This window comes from Micrasema longulum, unplaced genomic scaffold (genome assembly GCF_059751315.1).
Source record: "Micrasema longulum isolate JH-2025_06_02 unplaced genomic scaffold, ASM5975131v1 h1tg002907l, whole genome shotgun sequence".
Classification (NCBI taxonomy): domain Eukaryota; kingdom Metazoa; phylum Arthropoda; class Insecta; order Trichoptera; family Brachycentridae; genus Micrasema; species Micrasema longulum.
In genome coordinates this window covers 1-20158 of record NW_028280026.1, presented here as the reverse complement: position 1 = coordinate 20158, position 20158 = coordinate 1, and the positions used below count along the sequence as shown (strand labels likewise).

The 20158-nt window shown below is 33.6% G+C and overlaps 2 protein-coding genes across 3 annotated transcripts; both read right to left on the bottom strand.

The window, feature by feature from the left end:
- Positions 1 to 7158: 7158 nt before the first annotated feature.
- On the bottom strand, positions 7159 to 12977 carry LOC148271385 (uncharacterized). 2 transcript variants are annotated; one of them, XM_088241453.1, is made up of 3 exons: positions 12866 to 12977; positions 10321 to 10729; positions 7159 to 8556 (listed from the first exon to the last, which is right to left on the bottom strand). In XM_088241453.1, exons 2-3 carry the CDS (start codon positions 10670 to 10672, stop codon positions 7250 to 7252), a joined length of 1659 nt encoding a protein of 552 aa, XP_088097579.1. In that variant the 5' UTR covers positions 10673 to 10729; positions 12866 to 12977; the 3' UTR covers positions 7159 to 7249. The 2 variants fall into 2 exon arrangements, with proteins under 2 accessions (XP_088097579.1, XP_088097580.1); XM_088241454.1 differs by lacking the exon at positions 12866 to 12977 and adding an exon at positions 10915 to 11306.
- Positions 12978 to 15490: 2513 nt separating this feature from the next.
- On the bottom strand, positions 15491 to 20152 carry LOC148271384 (uncharacterized). The gene is made up of 2 exons (XM_088241452.1): positions 19896 to 20152; positions 15491 to 18615 (listed from the first exon to the last, which is right to left on the bottom strand). Exons 1-2 carry the CDS (start codon positions 19969 to 19971, stop codon positions 17084 to 17086), a joined length of 1608 nt encoding a protein of 535 aa, XP_088097578.1. The 5' UTR covers positions 19972 to 20152; the 3' UTR covers positions 15491 to 17083.
- Between the last annotated feature and the right edge of the window lie 6 nt (positions 20153 to 20158).

The following is a 20158-nucleotide window of genomic DNA, read 5'->3' as shown; positions in this document are numbered from 1 at the left end:
AAAAACTTAATAATGACCATAAATTGTGCAGAGTAATTCAATAATAAAACCACGTTCAGTATTTTCATATTTGTTGATATATTATATTTATTTTTAAATACGTTTCAAAGATAAGTTGAAATCGACGATTTATAACCAGTTTTTTTATTTTATTCAAAAGGTTTTATTTAAGAACTATTTGATTAGGTTGGGTTGTAATATGGAGCGCTGTATTTTTTTTATTTGTTGCGCATTAGAAAAAGCACAATAAAAATGACGATATTTTTGTTAATTTATGTCAGAAGCCGCTTCTCAGGAAATGACTTTGTGACGTAACTAAATTTATTTATAAGAAATTCATGGCGTAGCCGAAATATTGAAATAAAAACGAGGATGTTTTTGTTAAGTGACGTTAGCAGGCGCTACTCAAGGGCGACTTTGTGACGTTAAGAAATTCATGGCGTAGCCGAAATATTGTAATAAAAACGAGGATGTTTTTGTTAAGTGACGTTAGCAGGCGCTACTCAAGGGCGACTTTGTGACGTTAAGAAATTCATGGCGTAGCCGAAATATTGTAATAAAAACGAGGATGTTTTTGCTAAGTGACGTTAGCAGGCGCTACTCAAGGGCAACTTTGTCACGTGACGAAATTGTTTTATAAGAAATTCACGGCGAAGCCGAGATGCGTGGTGTTTCGAAATATATCAGTGTAGGTAGCCGCCTAGTTATAATATATTTTTTGTATATGTATAATTCTTATTTTTGTGTATTTATACTTATAATTTGAATATGTTTATGTATGATTCTTATTTTAATATGTTAATGTATTAATCGCTATTTTTTTCCAATTATTTTTAATCGCTATCCCGTTTATAGATTATATTTGAAACACCTAAAAATACATTTTTAAAAGTATTACATGTTATTTTTGTATTTTCCATTATATTATTGTTCATGTATATTTTATATTATTAGTTCTTTTAATTTACTATATTTTTTTTTTTTACAAAAAATAAAAATGCGTATTTTTCGGATGTATTTTTCTGTAGAAAGAAAGAAGAAGAATTTTCCTGTAATAGACAATCTATGAAAATAATACACCTCTAATTTCAGCTCTCAGTTGATCGAATTTCCAATCTTCCTTTTTTTCGATGGTTAAAACTCTATGAAATTCAAAGACAATAAAATTTTTCCTGTCATGTATCGATGTGCCCAGGTTTATAAGTTGCCCCGATTTATGTTTCAAGCGTTGTAATAAAAAAAATAAATTAACACGCCAGATACAAATGATTTTTCGTGTGTCAATATAAATAACTCCTTTGACGTTACTACAAAGTTATTTCGTCACTTTTTCTGACAACTGTCATTCTAATCATGTTGCATTTTAAGGACTATAGTAACAAATTTCGGCCATAGAATAGCATTTACGGACAGGCACCCTCGATTTTTAAAAAGTCCTGGTACCTCTTCCTTATCAATTCCAGCTGATCCGTCAATTAATTTAAGAGCCGAGTTCTGTAAAATTTTTTAAATGTTGTTTTTACAAGAAAGGCCCCAACTGGTAATACCGTACCTAATAATTGGGGCTATGTATAGCGTGTGAGCTCGCCAATATATGACAGTAAAAATTTTATTGTCTTTGAATTTCCTAGAGTTTTATCCATCGAAAAAAAAGAAGATTGCAAATAAAATCAACAGACAATGGAAATTTGATGTGTATTATTTTAATAGATTGTTTATAACAGAAAAATACATAGAGAAATATGCATTTTTATTTTTTGTAATAAAAACAGTCTAGTAAATTCGAATAAATAAAAATACGCTTTATATTAACAATATTAATTAAAATGCAAAAATAACATTGAATACTTGAAAAATAAATATTACTGAGTGTTACAAACATAATTTAAAAAACGGATAGCGATTAAAAGTAAAAACTATCTTTAGTTTAATTCTTATAGCGATAAATACATAAACATTATAAAACAGGAGTTATATAAATACAAAAATAATATTGTAACTAGGTGGCTACCTACACGGTTAAATTTCGAAACACCACGCAATTTCTTATCTCAGCTACGCTATGTAAAATACAAAAAAAATATTTAAATTAATAATTTCATCACGTCATGAAGTCGCCCCTGGGTAGCGCCTGCTAACGTCAATCAACAAAAACATCCTCGTTTTAATTACAATATTTCGGCTACGCCATAAATCTCTTTTTTTAAATAATTTCTCACGTCACAAAGTCACCCCTGGGTAGCGCCTGCTAACTTCAATCAACAAAAACATCCTCGTTTTAATTACAATATTTCGGCTACGCCATGAATTTCTTATAAAAAATGTCAAAACGCCACAAAGCCACTCTCTAGCCACTCTCTGAGTGTCGCTACTGACATCATTTACAAAAACATAATTATTTGTGCTTTTTTCAGGTACGCAACATTTTTTTTAAATACACCTACCTAACCGATAAAATACTATTAGTAATTAAACCAAGGTTTGGCCAGTTACGGGCCGTTTTATTTCTATCAAACTTTAAATAGGAAATTATAAATGAAAACGTTCGTTTCAGATTTTGATAGTTATATGGTTCGAATCGTAAAAATATTTTTTAAATACTGAATACATTAAAAATCATATCCCCAGTTTATGAAAATACCCTATTGATTCTGCTAATGATTGATAAATAAGTCTTAATGTTTTTACTGTTACAAAATATTTTATTCCAAACATGCTGCCAATAACTGTCCTTAATCTTTTATATAATTTGGTAATACGTTTATCCCATTAAAAAAAAATTACACACTGGAATTGTTACTTACTTTTTGCAGTGATTTGTATGTAAAAACTTCGTTATATCGTCCAATAATATTGTTATTTCTGTAATTATCACCCATGAGAGATAGACGCGCAGAGATCATTCATGTGACAGAAGAACCACAGATAAAATCTAATACTATAGACAAATCACAAACAATGTGGTAAAAAAAATGTGGTTCCAGTTATGTTCAATTTGTTACCAAGCAATCTTAGAAATAGCCCTACCAAAAGTTACAAGGGCAAAATAATAGACTGGCTATTCGGTCAGGAGTTTATATATTAATAAAATTATTATTTCGAATCTCCTGGCTGTATTGGTGAATTGTAATTATTATTACAATTCACCAATACCTAGACTACACCGACCAGCGGCCGGCGGCTGGTAACGAGTATGGTGAAGTTGATATATTTCGTCTGTCTTTATATAAATATAGGTTAAGTATTCAAAAGGTTATAAATTAATTTGTGTATAATTTTTTAATATTGTTCTTTATTTACTTTTTTTTTCTCATGTATCTCTGTAATAATGTATAAACTTATATGTATGTATATGTATGCGTGTATGTTTTAATACGTAAATTTATTCAATATTTTTCTATATACCCTATACCTATGTTGGTATATTTTTTATTTTTACTTATTATTGTATCTTTTAGTTTTTCTTATGTTATTTTTAATTTTACTTATGTTTCACTGCTGCACTTGAATGTAATTTTTAATACATGTTAAAGCCCGTAGGGAGTGTAAATTAATAAATGAATAAATAAATAAATAAAAATGGAATATTTGTAAATATAGATAAATAAATAAAACAGAATTTATAAATATGTAATATTCTCATGGATATTTATATGTGTGTATATACATGTTCATATGTATGTATGTGTATAAATGTATGTATGGATATGTATGTGTGCATGTACGGGTATATTTCGGTAGTCAGGTGGCAGAAGGGACCATCTGTAATTTTCAAAAATGTTCAGGAGAGCTGAAATACGACTCAATTTCAAGACTTCAATCCCCAAACTAAAATATTTTAGTTTGCTTTTCAATAATACATTACCATTCTAAATTACAGTGTTTTTCTATGTGTATTTACTGAAATATTGATTAAAACTTTTGAAACTAAAAAACAGAAAAAAATACAGATGGTTCCTTCTGCCATCTGCCTACCGATTTATTTCTTTGTTTATTCATTCAAAATTACACTAGTTTAAATTTTGATGAACGTATTAAGGCTTTTTAGGCTATGCCCGTGTCAAGCCACAATAAATAACAATAAAATGCGCAAGGGTTTGTCATGTTCATAATACTAGACACTCCAATAAGGATTTGATTCTACGGAGAGGAGTCAATACTTTTTTGGCTCAAAGGCAGCAATATTATATAGGCCCGAGGGTATATAACCTTATCGCAGTTTCGTGGAAATGTGGTGGGATTGCCAGGCTGAGGAAGGTGTTGACTGCATTCTTAATCCATATTGGTCGGAGGGAGTCGGAGAATTTGTTGTCCGATGTAGAAGGACGTAAGCTGGTTACTTGTTTTACTAGTAATGACTTGAGACTTGGGATATAGAGATTTTGGTATTATTTATGTTTTCTCTGGATATTCATCGTTTACCTTTAAGACTGAAAAAGCACACATTATGATAAAACTGTAAATACTTTTAAATATCATTATAAAATACATAATTTACTGCCTTAGAACGGGAAGCTATCCCTAGTTAGGCAGTTTAGATGATCCAACAGCAAAAATAAAAAATATGTATGTTTACTTTTACTACTAAATTTATTTGTTGTATAAATAATTACTTGTATGTTGCTGTAATAAATATGTAAAAAAAAAAAATACATGGTCAAATTAATTAGATCAAATTATAATGACATAGAATAACAATCTAGAAAAAAAAGTTTACATATAAAAATATATCTATATTTTAAAAAAATATATTAATTGAAAACATATTATACATCATTTTTTATAATATTCCCAAGGAGATTTTTCAATATATATATATATATATATAGATAGATATGTATAAAGATATGGATATAGATAGAAACTTAGACAAGAATATGGAAATGGAAGTAGATTTGTTAAGAAATAATGTTTTTAATAAAATGCTCTGTGCCTATTAAATAAGTACATACTTTTATTTTAAATTTTGGTATTCTAGTTTTGCATTTATTTTTTATCGTATAATAGCGATATTATTTAATTATTTTTTGCTTTTTATTACATTTTTCTAAATGTAATTTAAAAACATAAATTATACGTACTTTTTTTCAGACCTTATATTTAACAACATTATTTTGAGTTTGTCCAAATTTTTATAGACAAGGACTGGATTCAACTCCCTGGGGAGCTGTTTATATTAACATATTACAACAGAGATGAAGAACATTCAAGAGAAGGTTATTTAGAAGTCTAGGCATCTACAGGGCTTATGACCTGTCAATGTCTGGTTTAAGTGGCCACTTTACACACTGTGTAACATTCACCATTCTGCCTAATTCAATTAGATGAATCTCACCCGCATAAATAAAGGTTTCAGCTCGCTTCTTTAACTTCACAAACATCAACAGAAGAAAGAATTGAAGGAATATAGATGTTCAAATATAGGCAGAATGGTGAATGTTACACAGTGTGTAAAGTGGCCACTTAAACCAGCCATTGACAGGTCATAAGCCCTGTAGATGCCTAGACTTCTAAATAACCTTCTCTTAAATGTTCTTCATCTCTGTTGTAATATCCTTATATTTAAGTTAGTAGTAATTATTATTTAACAACTATGTAGCGTTATTTTATGATTTAATGTAAAGGATCTTTACCGACGAGCCATATTAATTGGCTTGGTGAGTCATGTAAAAAAAAAATTAAAAAATGTTTTAAAAAATAATAAAAATGTAATATTGTATGTAAATAATAAATAAAAAACAGAAATTACGACTAGAATTGCTGCAAAGAATTACGTCTTAACAAATATTTTGTGATAGTAAAAAACGGGGACAATTAAGCCACTAAAAAACCATTATAGTTTTTTTATTTAAAAAAATTAAACAGAAATACCCGAGTTCTCATTACTGACTCAAATATTTAAATTTTCAGAACATTTCCTAAAAGTCGTAAAAATAACTTGCGCTGGAAAAATGCAAATTGAGTTGTGGTGAGGTGGGATTTGAACCTTGGACCTTTGACCCGTAAGTCCACCATACTACCACAAGACCACAACCCGATCGATAATATTTCATGTGTATCATGTTTTGTAAGGCCCTAAAAAGACAAAACAATTGCTGCTTTGGATGTTTAAGCATAGGCAGAATGGCGAACGTTACACAGTGTGTAAAGTGGCCACTTAAACCAGCCAATGACAGGTCATAAGCCCTGTAGATGCCTAGATTACCTTTTCTTAAATGTTCTTCATCTCTGTTGTAATATGTTAATATAAACAGCTCCCCAGGGAGTTGAATCCAGTCCTTGTCTACAAAAAAATGTGACAAACTCCAAATATTGTTGATAAATTACCTGGTCCATGAAGAATTATAGAAATTGAAAAAATAACATTTTCAGGCGTTGCCTAGTCTAGTATGTAGGTGAAATAATTCAATTAGATGAATCTCAGCCGCATAAATAAAGGTTTCAGCTCTTCAACTTCACAACCATCAACAGATGAAATAATTGAAGGAATATAGATGTTCAAATATGGGCAGAATGGTGAATATTACACAGTGTGTAAAGTGGCCACTAAACCAGCCATTGACAGGTCATAGGCCCTGTAGATGCCTAGACTTCTATATTCCACAATACTACCAGGAGACCACAACCCGATCGATAATATTTCATGTGTATCATGTTTTGTAAGGCCCTAAAAAGACAAAACAATTGCTGCTTTGGATGTTTAAGCATAGGCAGAATGGCGAACGTTACACAGTGTGTAAAGTGGCCACTTAAACCAGCCAATGGCTGGTCATAAGCCCTGTAAATGCCTAGACTTCGTTATCCCTTCTCAAAAGTGTTTTCCCTCTCTGTTACAGCAAATTTGAATAGGAACAACTCTCTAGGGAGGAAATCCAGCCAGTCTGCAAGCATTTGGACATACTAAAAACATTGTTGAATTCACCATTTTGCCTGTTTAAGCATCCACATTTTTTCAATTCTTCCGTCTGTTGATTTTAGCGAAGTTAAAGAGCTAAAATCTTTATTGTTGCGAAGAGATTCCACTGATCGAATTATTTTACATGTTGGGCAACGCCTGAAAATAATTATCTAAAATTTTAAAACTTCTTAGTCAATTTTTCATAAAATGTAAATAAATGTGTTTGTATATAACGGTGAACCAAGTAAATACACATTTCGTTTGTATTAGTAGGCAAACTAGAATATTTAATTTGAAAACTTTCTGTCATGAACACAAAGACAAAGCTTGATTTTAATGGACAGTAGTTTCTTAACCTGTTCTGTTAAAAGATAGTGGTTTCCCGCCAGTATGAGTTGACATGTGTGATTTCAAAGCATCTCTCCGTGAACATTTATATTGGCATTCTGAGCAAGAGAATGGTTTTTCACCGGTATGAGTTAACACGTGCGATTTTAGCGCGCCTTTCTGCGTACATCTGAACTGGCACTCAGGGCATGAAAATGGTTTCTCACCGGTGTGAATTAATATGTGCGACTTAAGTGCGCCTTTTTGAGTACATTTAAATTTGCACTGAAAGCATGAGAATGGTTTTTCACCGGTGTGAGTTAACATGTGTGATTTCAAGTGACTTATTCGCGAAAATTTTGATTGGCACTCTGAGCATGAGAATGGTTTAACACCGGTGTGTGTCGACATGTGTGATTTCAAAGAACATTTTTGTGAAAATTTTAACTGGCACTCAGTGCATGAGAATGGTTTCTCACCGGTATGAGTGCGGAGGTGAATTTTTAAAATACCTTTCGTAGAACATTTAAATTGACACTGAGAGCATGAGAATGGTTTTTCACCGGTATGAGTTGACATATGAGCTTTCAAATTAATTTTTTGAGAAAAATTTGATTGGCACTCTGAGCACGAGAATGGTTTTTTACCAGTATGTGTTAACATGTGTGATTTCAAAGAACATTTTTGTGAACATTTGAATTGGCACTCTGAGCATGAGAATGGTTTTTCACCGGTGTGAGTTAACATGTGTGTTTTTAATGTGCCTTTCAGAGAACATTTAAATTGGCACTCTGAGCATGAGAATGATTTCTCACCAGTATGAGAAACCATGTGTCTTTTTAAAGCGCATTTCAGAGAACATTTATATTGGCACTCTGAGCATGAAAATGGTTTTTCACCAGTATGAGTTAACATGTGTGATTTAATTGCGCCTTTCTGGGAACATCTGAATTGGCATTCAGAACATGAGAATGGTTTCTCTCCAGTGTGAGTACGGAGGTGTATTTTTAGAATACCTTTCATCGAACATTTAAATTGGCACTCGGAGCATGAGAACGGTTTTTCACCGGTGTGAGTTGACATATGAGCTTTCAAATGAATTTTCTGAGAAAATCTTGATTGGCACTCTGAGCATGAGAATGGTTTCTCAGCGATATGAGTCGAAAAGTGTGAGTTCAAAGCGTCTCTCCGTGAACATTTTAATGGGCACTTTGGGCATGGGAATGGTTTCTCTTTAGTATGGGTTGAAATGAGCGATTTTAAACTATTTCTTCGTGGACATTTATATTGACACTCTGAAGAGGCAAAATATTGTTGTCTTGCTTGTAAATCTGAAACGAAAACAATGTTACTGTTGAAACCACTTTATATATTAAAATAAACAGGTGAAACCTGAAAAATAAACAAAAGCTTGAATTGTCCAAATGCTTGCTGACTGGCTGGATTTTCTCCCTAGGGAGTTGTTGATATTCAAATTTGTTGCAACAGAGAGGGAAAACATTTGTGAGAGGGGAATATGGAAGTCTAGGCATTTACAGGGTTTATGACATGTTTAAGTGGCCACTTTACACTGAGTAACATTCACCATTCTGCCTATGTTCATAACATCCAGCCAGTCTGCAAGCATTTGGACATACTCAAAACATTGTTGAATTAACTACCTGGTAAAAGAAGACGTATTAAAAATTGGGAAAATGTTTTCAGGCGTTGCCTAGTAGGTGAACTGGTTTAGCCGGATGAATCTCACCCACATGATAAAGGTTTCAGCTCTTTTACTTCACAAAAGTCAACAGATGGAAGAGTGGCCACTTAAACCAGCCAATGACAGGTCATTAGCCCTGTAAATACCTAGACTCCCATATTCCTCTCTTGAAAATGTTTTCCTTCTCTGTTGCAACAAATTTAAAAGCTCGAATGTTTATAGAATTTACAAGAGTTTTTTTTTTTTAAGTCGATGAAATTGGCAAAAAGTACGATTTTTAGGAAGAATTACAATTAGATTTATCTTTTACCAGATTTTTGACCGGCTTCGCTCGGGATCGAGATTTTGAATTTTTATTTGATTAATTTATGCTTATTTAAATATGTTTATCATATTTAAAATTTTGCTCAGCTCATAAGTGTACACTACATATTTCGTTCCAAGCTAGGTGTTTACGCGTGAATGTTTACTGCCATTTGTATATTTTGGCTGTCGGCTTTACCTTGAGAACTAGGAACCTGAGCAGCCCGGCAGTACCTACTACGTCGCAACAATTAAAAAATTCCGCATTCAAATTAAATTGACAGCTTTTATATTTTCATAGAAAACAAAATAATATGTTTTCTGTGATCCACGTGAAAACCTGATATTTCCTATCGCTATTTTCATATAGTTATCGCTAAAAAAGTGGCAATAGCATTTTTATCACCGCATCTAGTTAATGGTTTACTTCTTCGTTCTAATTCTCAAGGCACTCTCTTAATACCCATCCACAATTCCTTTTTCTTCTCCAACTCATATAGTGTCCATGCAACTCCACTGTGGAATCATCTCCCATCCACCATCAAAGATGTTACTACAGTAGGTATCTGTATTTAAATCACGTCTGAAGAAACATCTCCTTTCTCTTCCTTAATCTCTCGTCCTTTCCTTTTTCCTCTTTTTTCCTTTTTCCCATTGATTAATAGTTTTGATTTAAAGTAATTTATAAACAAATACGTTCATTTATATTTTTTTATATCTTTAGCTTTTATCTTTATTTTCTATTGAATATGTTCTGTAACTTGAATTATAAAAATAAAACTATTATTTTATTTGTTGGTTGGAAGAAATTGCCATCTGGCAATAAGCCCGCCAATGTACAAATAACATCATGTACAAAAAGTTAAATAAATAAAAATCCAATCTACAATCCTCATACGCAAAGCCAATTTGAGAAAGAACTGAACATCAGCCACTGAGGTATATATGTTGGGCGAGCATCGCCGAGCTCATACAAGGATCTGATGATGGTGTTGAATTATACAATAGGAGTTTAAGTCCTCCGAATAACATACTCCACAGTCCAAAAGCGCTTCTCAGAGAGGATAGTGTGGAAGGAAGTATAACTTACTCGAAGTCGTTTCATTTCTGCGAGAGGAATCCAAACATTCTTGTTTGATGTCGGAATATTCAATATCCACCATCATGTTTGTAATTATATCGCCGGTTTTCCAAGGCCGATCAGTACTGGTCCCCGGTTCGGCCTTCACGGTAGCAGCGCCTGACTCCTTGCCTTCCTCAGTACAGAGATCTCCCTCTTCACCAGAAGTCCCCGGTTCAGCCTTCGGGGTAGCGACGCCCAGCTCCTCGCCGCTGGAGGGACATGGCTCCCATGGCGACATGGCGCCTTCCCCAGCCTGGAGAATATCTCCTACATCGCCTGTCCCCGGTTCAGCCTTAATATAGACCGAAGCGATTTCCATAATATTTTGGTTTCAAGAATGGAAACAAAATAAAACTTTGATAGATTTTAAGATATTCTGAAAAAAGAAGTTTAAAAATTAAATAATAATGCTTATAGCAAAAACTTAATGATTCATTTTGATCTGAAATCATCGAATTGTGTCTTATAATATGCTGGGAACAAAGAATTAAGAATAGTCCAGAACCGCATACGAGCATAAACCAGAAGGCGACTAAAATATTCTAGAATGAGTAGGTTTACGTTTTGACGCATTAGTTTATTTGTAGACATCGCTCAGAACGAAACTCCTGATTTGAATTCAATTGTGCCGTGTTGTGTTCTTTCATAGTGTAGAAATACTGCTAGGCTCTTAACGAAACAGGATGGGATCACATTTTATTGTAATTAGCAAATGAAAGTGTATGTAACAAACGTATTACTTAAAAATTGAATTATTTTTCTATCTGTCAGATTGTCGAAGAAAAGAAAATGGACATTTCGTTAGTGTTGCCAGGGTAGTAAATTTTTCACCCAACTGCTCATGTAATGAGAGAACTGATGAAAATTGAATCTCGGATTAAACAACTCTATCGTGGACATTTGACCGACATTATCTTTAAAACATCAAATATTATTTGACATGTTGTAAAAATATCCGTTTTATGTAAAATAAAATTTGTTTTATATTTTAAGTTCAAAGTTCATTAATTAAATTACTCTAATTAAATGACCCTTTACTTTTCCGCGTGCACAATACAATTTTGGATAAATTTACAGGTTGCCTTTTTTTACCTTACATTTGTTACAATATTTGAGTTTGTCCAAATGTTCGTAGACAAAAGACTGGATTTTACCCCCTCGGGAGTCATAAAGATTACAAATTACTTCAGAAATGGAGAATACCTTAAATAAGGGAATGTGGAAGTCTAGGCATTTACAGGGCTTATGACCTGTCATTGGCTGGTTTAAGTGGCCACTTTACACACTGTGTAACATTCACCATTTTGCCTATGTTTAAATATAGTATTCTCCATCCCTGTTGTAAATTGTTAATCTTAATGACTCCCGAGGGGGTGAAATCCAGTCTATTGTCTACAAACATTTGGACAAACTCAAATATTGTAATGAAACCAACTGGTCCAAGAAGAAGTTTAAAAATTTGATTTTTTTTTCAGTTGTTGCCTAGTATGGGCTCTTTAACTTCACTTAAATAAACAGATGGAAGAATTGAAAAAATACGGATGTTACATAATGTGTAAAGTGGCCACTTAAACCAGCTAATGACAGATCATAAGCCCTGTAAATGCCTTCCATATTCCCTTTTTTAAGGTATTCTCCATCCCTGCTGTAAATTGTAAACCTTACATTTGTGTTACGATTATATTTTTTCCCATCGTGCAACATTACGCGGCGACATCACGAACGCGCGCGGCGAAAGTGGGGTATAGTGAGGGGATTATTGGACACAGTCCGATGTATTCAAATATGATTCTACGCTCCTTCTGGAGTATTCTTAATTCTATGGCTGATAATATAAAAGATTGTTTTTTTAGTAAGCGATTACCACCTTTCTGCTTAAAAACAGTTGACTTCCACACTCAATATTTTTAGTCATTTTTTATAGCGGCAGACAAATTCTGGATTGATATCAGTAAATACCCAGACAGCGGAGTTGCCGAAAATGACGGAACCAAGTCGGGCTGCTATCGGCACGCTCAAGTTTATTTTTGAAAGTATTTAAAAAATAAATTTATATATTATTATTTGTATAAACATGTTTATTCTGATCTTTCCGGCTGTTAATTTTTATATGTTATTCATTGTTTTTATAAATGTAAATAATATTATTAAGTCAGTACAAATATAATCTTCACCAACAAGCTACAAAAAGTGGCTTGGTGGGATTTTAGTTTTAGTAAAAATATAACAAGTGAATTTTTTTTAAATTGTAAAAATGTATAATTATGCTTTTAAAATCAAATTAAAAAAAACAGGTCATAAGCCCTGTAAATGTCTAGACTTCCATATTCCGTTTTCCCTCTCTGTTCAAATAAATTTAAAAATGAATAACTCCCTAGGGAGGAAATCCAGCCAGTCTGCAAGCATTTGGGCGTACTCAAACATCGTCAAAAAAACAAAAATAGTGTTAGACCTCTCCTACGCTAGCGGCCTCATATTTAGTTGTACTCAACACACTGGAATTGTAACTTACTTTCACAGCGATTTATAGAAATGTAAAAACTTTGTTTGATCGTTCAATAATATTGTAATTACTGTTATTATTGCTCATGAAATGGAAACGGGTGCTGCCTACGGTTGACAGGAGAGCCACAGATAAAATATAATGTGCTGGACAATTCACAAACAATCGCAAAAATTACGGATAGAGGTAATATTTATGAATGTAGAATAATTCACAAAAAATATTTATCTTAATTTTGGTTTTGTGCACCATTTTACTACAAGGACCTAAATTGTATTGTTATGGTATTTGTTACAATCAATATAATGTACAGTTTCAGTAAACCAAGTTTATAAAATTTCTATTTAAAATAAACGTAAAAATACTACTACTACTACTACTACTACCATCACGCCATTTCCCCGTAGGGGTAGGCAGAGAGAATGGACCGCCACACACGTCTATCCTGGCATACACTCCTAGCCTCTTCCCCATTCATACATCTTGTCATACATGCCCTTCGGTTCCGTCTGCTTTTGACATGACCAGACTTAAGATTTTGGTTTATCTGATCATGCCACGTCTTCCTTGGTCGTCCTCGTCTAACGTTGCCGTTCATTTTTGCCATATATACTTGTTTTACCATTCTCTCGTCGTCCATTCGTTCTACGTGACCAAACCATCTCAGAGACCCTTTCTTAATCTTATCAATATGTTAATTAACGTAAAAATAGAGTTTTTCAATAAAAAAATATAAAAGCGCCATCCAAGAATAATTAAAACATTTAAGTTTGTAAGTGAAAATTCTTGATGGAAGTTAATTGTAATTTATTATATGAATAAATGACGTGTGATACTTCAATCCACAAATTTGGAAAATCCAGTCACCGGTTTCACTGCTTTCGCGTCATCTTCGAGACTGGTATCTTTACTAAGGAGTTTAATGTATTTATACACTTTGGTACTTTATTTAATTTACTTTCATATAATTTTGAATTTCGTCGGCCTCGCGGTGTAATGATCAGCGTATTAGTCTACCATGCAAGAGGTCTCAGGTTCGATTCCCGACATGCTTGATACGAAATATTTATTTAAAGGGGTGTTTTCACACTTGAATAGTCCCTGGACTGGTATCTGAAGCGTAAGACTGATCACCTTACCTTCATGTAACATAAATGGTCAATTCAGTGCCCTATGCACCATTTGGTGCGGAAAGGGAATGGCGGCCTCCGTGGTGTAGTGGCCAAGACGCTTGACTCACGCACGGGAGGTTCCGGGTTCGATTCCCGGTGAGAACACAAAAATTAAAATATGATTTTTCTCAAGCCTGGGTGCTCTGTGATGTAATTCACCACTGTATTTAGGCCTCCTGGCCTGTTGTGGTGCAAAAAAAAAATGTAAAATGTAAAAATGATGATAATGATGAATTTTGAATTATCTATCCTTACCTCTATTTTGTATAGTAGTAAAAATACCAGTCTCGAAGATGTCGCCAAAGCGATGAAACCGGTCACTGGATATTCCAAATTTGTTGATTAAAGTATCACTCGTGTTTTATTTATATAATAAACTTGAATAATTAGTTTTATACTTTCGTTCAAAATCACCTTACTGTATTTTTAAATCTTTTTCTAAACATTTGTAATATCTCTGTCAGCGTACAAGACACAAGTGTCGTCAGCAAATATGTACTGGTAATAAAAAAATATAATAGCCCAGAAACTGTACGCGCATCAAACCGAAGCCGACTAAACTACTCATAAATCACTAGTTTCACGGTTTGGCCATTAGTTTTTATTTTATTTAATTTATTTATTTACACTCTTCATCAAATACAATTCCTTGTTCACTTTGCCCAGCTAACAAGGGTACATACCCCGTTCCAAGCTAGGCAATTACATTTTAATATATTATAATAGTTAACAAATTAATATAGAGCACAGACAAACGAAATATAAACTTATTCGTATACACATTTTGATACATATACTTACATACAGACAAACACATTCATACAAACATATATATATATATATTTACACATATTATACACATGTACATACACACACACACGTGCATACACCCATGCGCATACACATACATACATTCATAAAAACATAAGACAATTTATTTATGCGAAACTTTATGGTTGTCATCTATAAATATATATTTTTAAAATCATTCCTTATTTTTTATATTTTATTTTCGAGATTCAGTAAGAATCTCCAATCCGTGGCATGCATCAACTTTTCTGACTCCCTACGACCAATGTCACAAAAGAGCGAGGTCAACACCTTCCGCAACTAGACAACACTCCCGTCTTTCCACGATTCTGGCAAAAGGTTATGGACCTTTCTGCCTACGTAATAGTGTTGTCTCGATGCCAGAACAGTGTTGACCCCTTCACTTAGTATCAGATCCCTATTAGAGTATCTTGAATTATTATAGTTACTCTGTAGTCATCGCTTAGTACGCAACTGCCGATTTAATTTAAAATATATTGTGTTGTGTCGTTTGCAAGTGTCAAAATGCTGCTGGGATTAAATGGGAATTGGGTGGGATCACATTTCATGTGTTAGTAATGAATTCACAAATAACATTATTTAAGAATTCGATTATTTTACTGTCTGCCATTTTGTGAAATAAAACAAGATGTACAGTTTGTGAGTGTATATATTTTTTAACGTTTGCCTAATAAAAGTACGTTTTTTTTTATAGTCCAGTCAGAATATATTTTTTTGTGGTAAAACATAGCATGTCGTAACATAATCAACAGATGAAAGAATCGAAGGAATATACATGTTAAAATGTGTACATCCATGTGCGAGAAAATAATCCTGCAGTTCTTTGGGCATATTTCCAGGGAAAACTCTGAAAGTTTGGAGAAAACTATTCTCCTGGGAAGTGTCGAAGGGACCAGGTCGCGTGGACGTCAACCGACAAGATGGAGTGGCACAGTCACTGAATTATCAGAATCATCACTGACGAATGCTTATAGAAGAGCGCAAGACCGTTGCAGATGGAGGGAGACTGTCCACAGACGAGCCATGTCTAGAGTCAGGCGTGATCACCATCCTCAGACACAGGGCCACTACCAGCGCCCTGAGCGGGATTTCTACGGCACCCCCTATCTTCCACCCCTTTAAACCCATACAAAAAAGGGCAAGTTTTATAATGAAATAACTATTAATTAAAAAAAAACTAATAAAATTGTACATTCCTAGCCTTTTTATCGACGAAATCTTTTATTTAAATATTTGTCTTCCGAAATTTCGTTTTCGATTGACAAAGATGGCAAGTTTGTCAATCTAGGTTGAGATATTGTCGATCGTAAATAAGTTTTTATCAGTTGAAGCTTAGAAAAACTCCTTTACCCAATAGCAACCATGTTCATAGACAAAAGATTTGTTAATCTTAGGGGGTGAAATCCAGTCTTTTGTCTATGAACATTTGGACAAACTCAAATATTGTAATGAAACCAACTGGTCCAAGAAGAAGTTTAAAAATTGAAAAATTGTTTTCAGGCGTTGCCTAGTATGTGAAATAATTCAGTCAAATGAATCTCTTCACAACAATAAAGGTTTCAGCTCTTTGACTTCACTAAAATCAACAGATGGAGGAATTGAAGAAATATGGATGTTCAAACATAGGCAAAATGGTGAATATTACACAGTGTGTAAAGTGGCCACTTAAACCAGCCAATGACAGGCCGTAAGCCCTGTAAATGCCTTGACTACCATATTCCCTTATTTAAGGTATTCTCCATCCCTGTTGTAATTTGTTTATCTTAATGACCCCCGAGGGGGTGAAATCCGGTCTTTTGTCTATGAACATTTGGACAAACTCAAATATTGCAATACAAAGTTGATGGAATTTCAGATTCTGTGCTGTTGAGAATCTTGGAAAATTAAAAAATATGTTAAGGCTTAGTATAAATTAGGAGAAAAAAGACTTTAAAATAATCAAACGAAATACATCCCCAGTCGATAGGAAAAGGTACAACAAAACCTTCTTAAAAACCATTCGAGTCTAACAATGTCGCGAGAGCAGCAAAGCCGGGTATTGGTCTAAAAAAACTTTAAAATGAGATATAAAAATAGATTACATTAACTAAAAAGTTAAAACTGTGATAAAACGAATAGCAATAAAATTGCCACTATACAAAAAACACGGTTTCTCTTCAGTATGAAATAATTTTATAGAACCTTCGAGAGAATATTTGAATTGACACTCTGAGCACGAGAATGGTTACTCTCCAGTATGCGTCAAAATGTGTGATTTCAAAGAACCTTTTTGTGAACATCTAAATTGGCACTTTGGGCATGAGAATGGTTTCTCCCCAGTATGAGTGAACATGTGTCTCATCAAATGACTTTTTCGTGAAAATTTTAATCGACAATCTGAGCATGAGAATGGTTTCTCACCGGTATGAGTTAACATGTGACTTTGTAAAGAACTTCTCTGTGAACATATAAATAGACACTTTGAGCATGAGAATGGTTTTTCCCCAGTATGAGTAAACATATGTAATTTTAAAGAACCTCTCTGTGAACATTTGAATTGGCACTCTGAACACGAGAATGGTTTCTCACCGGTATGAGTTAACATGTGTAATTTCAAAGAACCCCTCTGTGAACACTTGAATTTACACTCTGAACATGAGAATGGTTTCTCACCAGTATGAGTTAATATATGTGATTTCAAATTAGTTTTCTGAAAACATTTATATTGGCACTCTGAGCATGCGAATGGTTTTTCACCGGTATGCGTTAACACGTGTAATTTTAAATTAGTTTTCTGTGAAAACTTTGATTGGCACTCTGAGCATGAGAATGGTTTTTCACCGGTATGAGTTAACATATGTGATTTCAAAATACTTTTCTGTGAAAATTTTGATTGGCACTCTGAGCATGAGAACGGTTTATCACCGGTATGAGTAACCATATGCGATTTCAAATTACTTCTCTGTGAACATTTAAATTGGCACTCTAAGCATGAGAATGATTTCTCACTGGTGTGAGTTAAAATGTGTCTTTTTAAAATAGATTTCAGAGAACATTTAAATTGACACTCTGAACACGAAAATGGTTTTTCACCGGTATGAGTAGACATATGCGATTTCAAATGAATTTTCTGTGAGAATTTTGATTGGCACTCTGAGCATGAGAATGGCTTTTCACCGGTATGAGTTAACATGTGTGATTTTAAATTACTTCTCTGTGAACATTTGAATTGGCACTCTGAGCATGAGAATGATTTCTCACCAGTATGATTTAAGATATGTATTTTTAAAGCAGATTTAAGAGAACATTTAAATTGGCATTCTGAGCATGAAAATGGTTTTTCACCGGTATGAGTTAACATGTGTGATTTCAAATGAGCTTTCTGTGAAAATTTTGATGGGCACTCTGAGCATGAGAACGGTTTCTCACCAGTATGGGTTAACATGTGTGATTTCAAATTACTTTTCCGTGAAAAATTAAATTGGCACTTTGAGCATGAAAATGGTTTCTCGCCAGTATGAGTTAACATGTGCGATTTCAAATCATATCGCCGTGAAGATTTATACAGGCACTGAGAGCATGAAAATGTTTCCCTATGAGTATGAGTTTGCATGTGTGATTTAAAGAGTATTTTTTGCGAACATTTGAATTGGCACTCTGGGCATGAGAATGGTTTCTCTTCAGCATGCGTTAACATGTGGGATTTCAAACTACTCCTCTGTGAACATTCATATTGACAGTCCGGACAGGCAAAATATCGATGTGGCGCTTGTAAACCTGAAACAAAAACAATGTTGAAACCTCTTTAAATATTATAAAAAACAAGCGGAATATGTAAAATGATCAAGAATCAAATCACTTCCATACCGTGGAAAATTGTCAATTTTTTAGAATATAATATCTAATTTCAAGGAATCTGTTTTAGATAGTAGCATTTAAATCTAAAAAAAAATGTAATACAAATATGTATACTACCCTCTAAACACGAGTTTTCACTCTATTTAAGAAGTAGAAACGTTATTATTAATAATGTATGTACAAACCATTTTTTTAATACTCATATTGTGAAGAGTTTTTACAAAATAAATAAATATAAAAAAATATTGAAATATTTCTAAAATTAAAAGTCAAGGGAGAAAATTGACAAAAAGTATGATTTTTCGGGAAACGTTGCATTTGATTAATTTTATTACTAGATTTTTCCCCGGGATCAAGTTGAAATCAACTTTCATTGACAATATTTTGAGTTTGTCCAAATTTGTGTAGACAAGGACTGGATTCAACTCCCTTGGGAGCTGTTTAAATTAACACATTACAACAGAGATGAAGAACATTTAAGAGAAGGTAATACAGAAGTCTAGGCATCTACAGGGCTTATGACCTGTCAATGGCTGGTTTGAGTGGCCACTTTACACACTGTACCACAGATGTTCAAATATGGGCAGAATGTTATACAGTGTGTAAAGTGGCCACTTAAACCAGCCATTGACAGGTCATAAGCCCTGTAGATGCCTAGACTTCTAAATTACCTTCTCTTAAATGTTGTTTATCTTTGTTGCAATATGTTAATATAAACAGCTGCCTAGGGAGTTGAATCCAGTCCTTGTCTACAAAAATTCGGACAAACTCAAAATATTGTTTATAAATCCACCTGGTCTATGAAGATGTATAGAAATTGAAAAATAAGATTTTCAGGCGTTGCCTAGTCTAGTATGTAGGTGAAATAATTCAATTAGATTAATCTCACCCGCATAAATAAAGGTTTCAGCTCTTTAACTTAAAAAACATCAACAACTTGCATTGGTTTAAAAACAAATCCTGTTCTTTTAGTTTTGTGTCAAATGTAATTTCATCTTAAGAGTGGTATTTAAAAAAAAATTAATGTCACGAAAACTCATCATTAATGTTTTAAGAACGAAAACAGAAAAAAATATTGGCTTGAAAAAACAAGGTCTACGGTTTAGAAAAGTTTGTTGTAAATTTTACAAAAGGAGTTTAAGTCCTCTGCATACCATCATCCAAAGTCCACAGATAATGTGGAAGGGAGTATTACTTACTTGAGGCTGTTTTATTGTAACGAGAGGAACCCGAACATTCTTGTTTAATGTCAGGGTAATCAATATCCACCTTCATGTTTGTAATTATATCGCTGGTTATCCTAGGCCGGTCAGTACTGGTCCCCGGTTCAGCCTTCACGGCAGCAAACCCTGGCTCCTCGCTGCTGCGGGGTCGTGGCGCCCCTTCCCCAGCCTGGAGAATATCTCTTTCTTCATCGCCAGTCCCCGGTTCAGCCTTAACGGCAGCAAACCCTGGCTCCTCG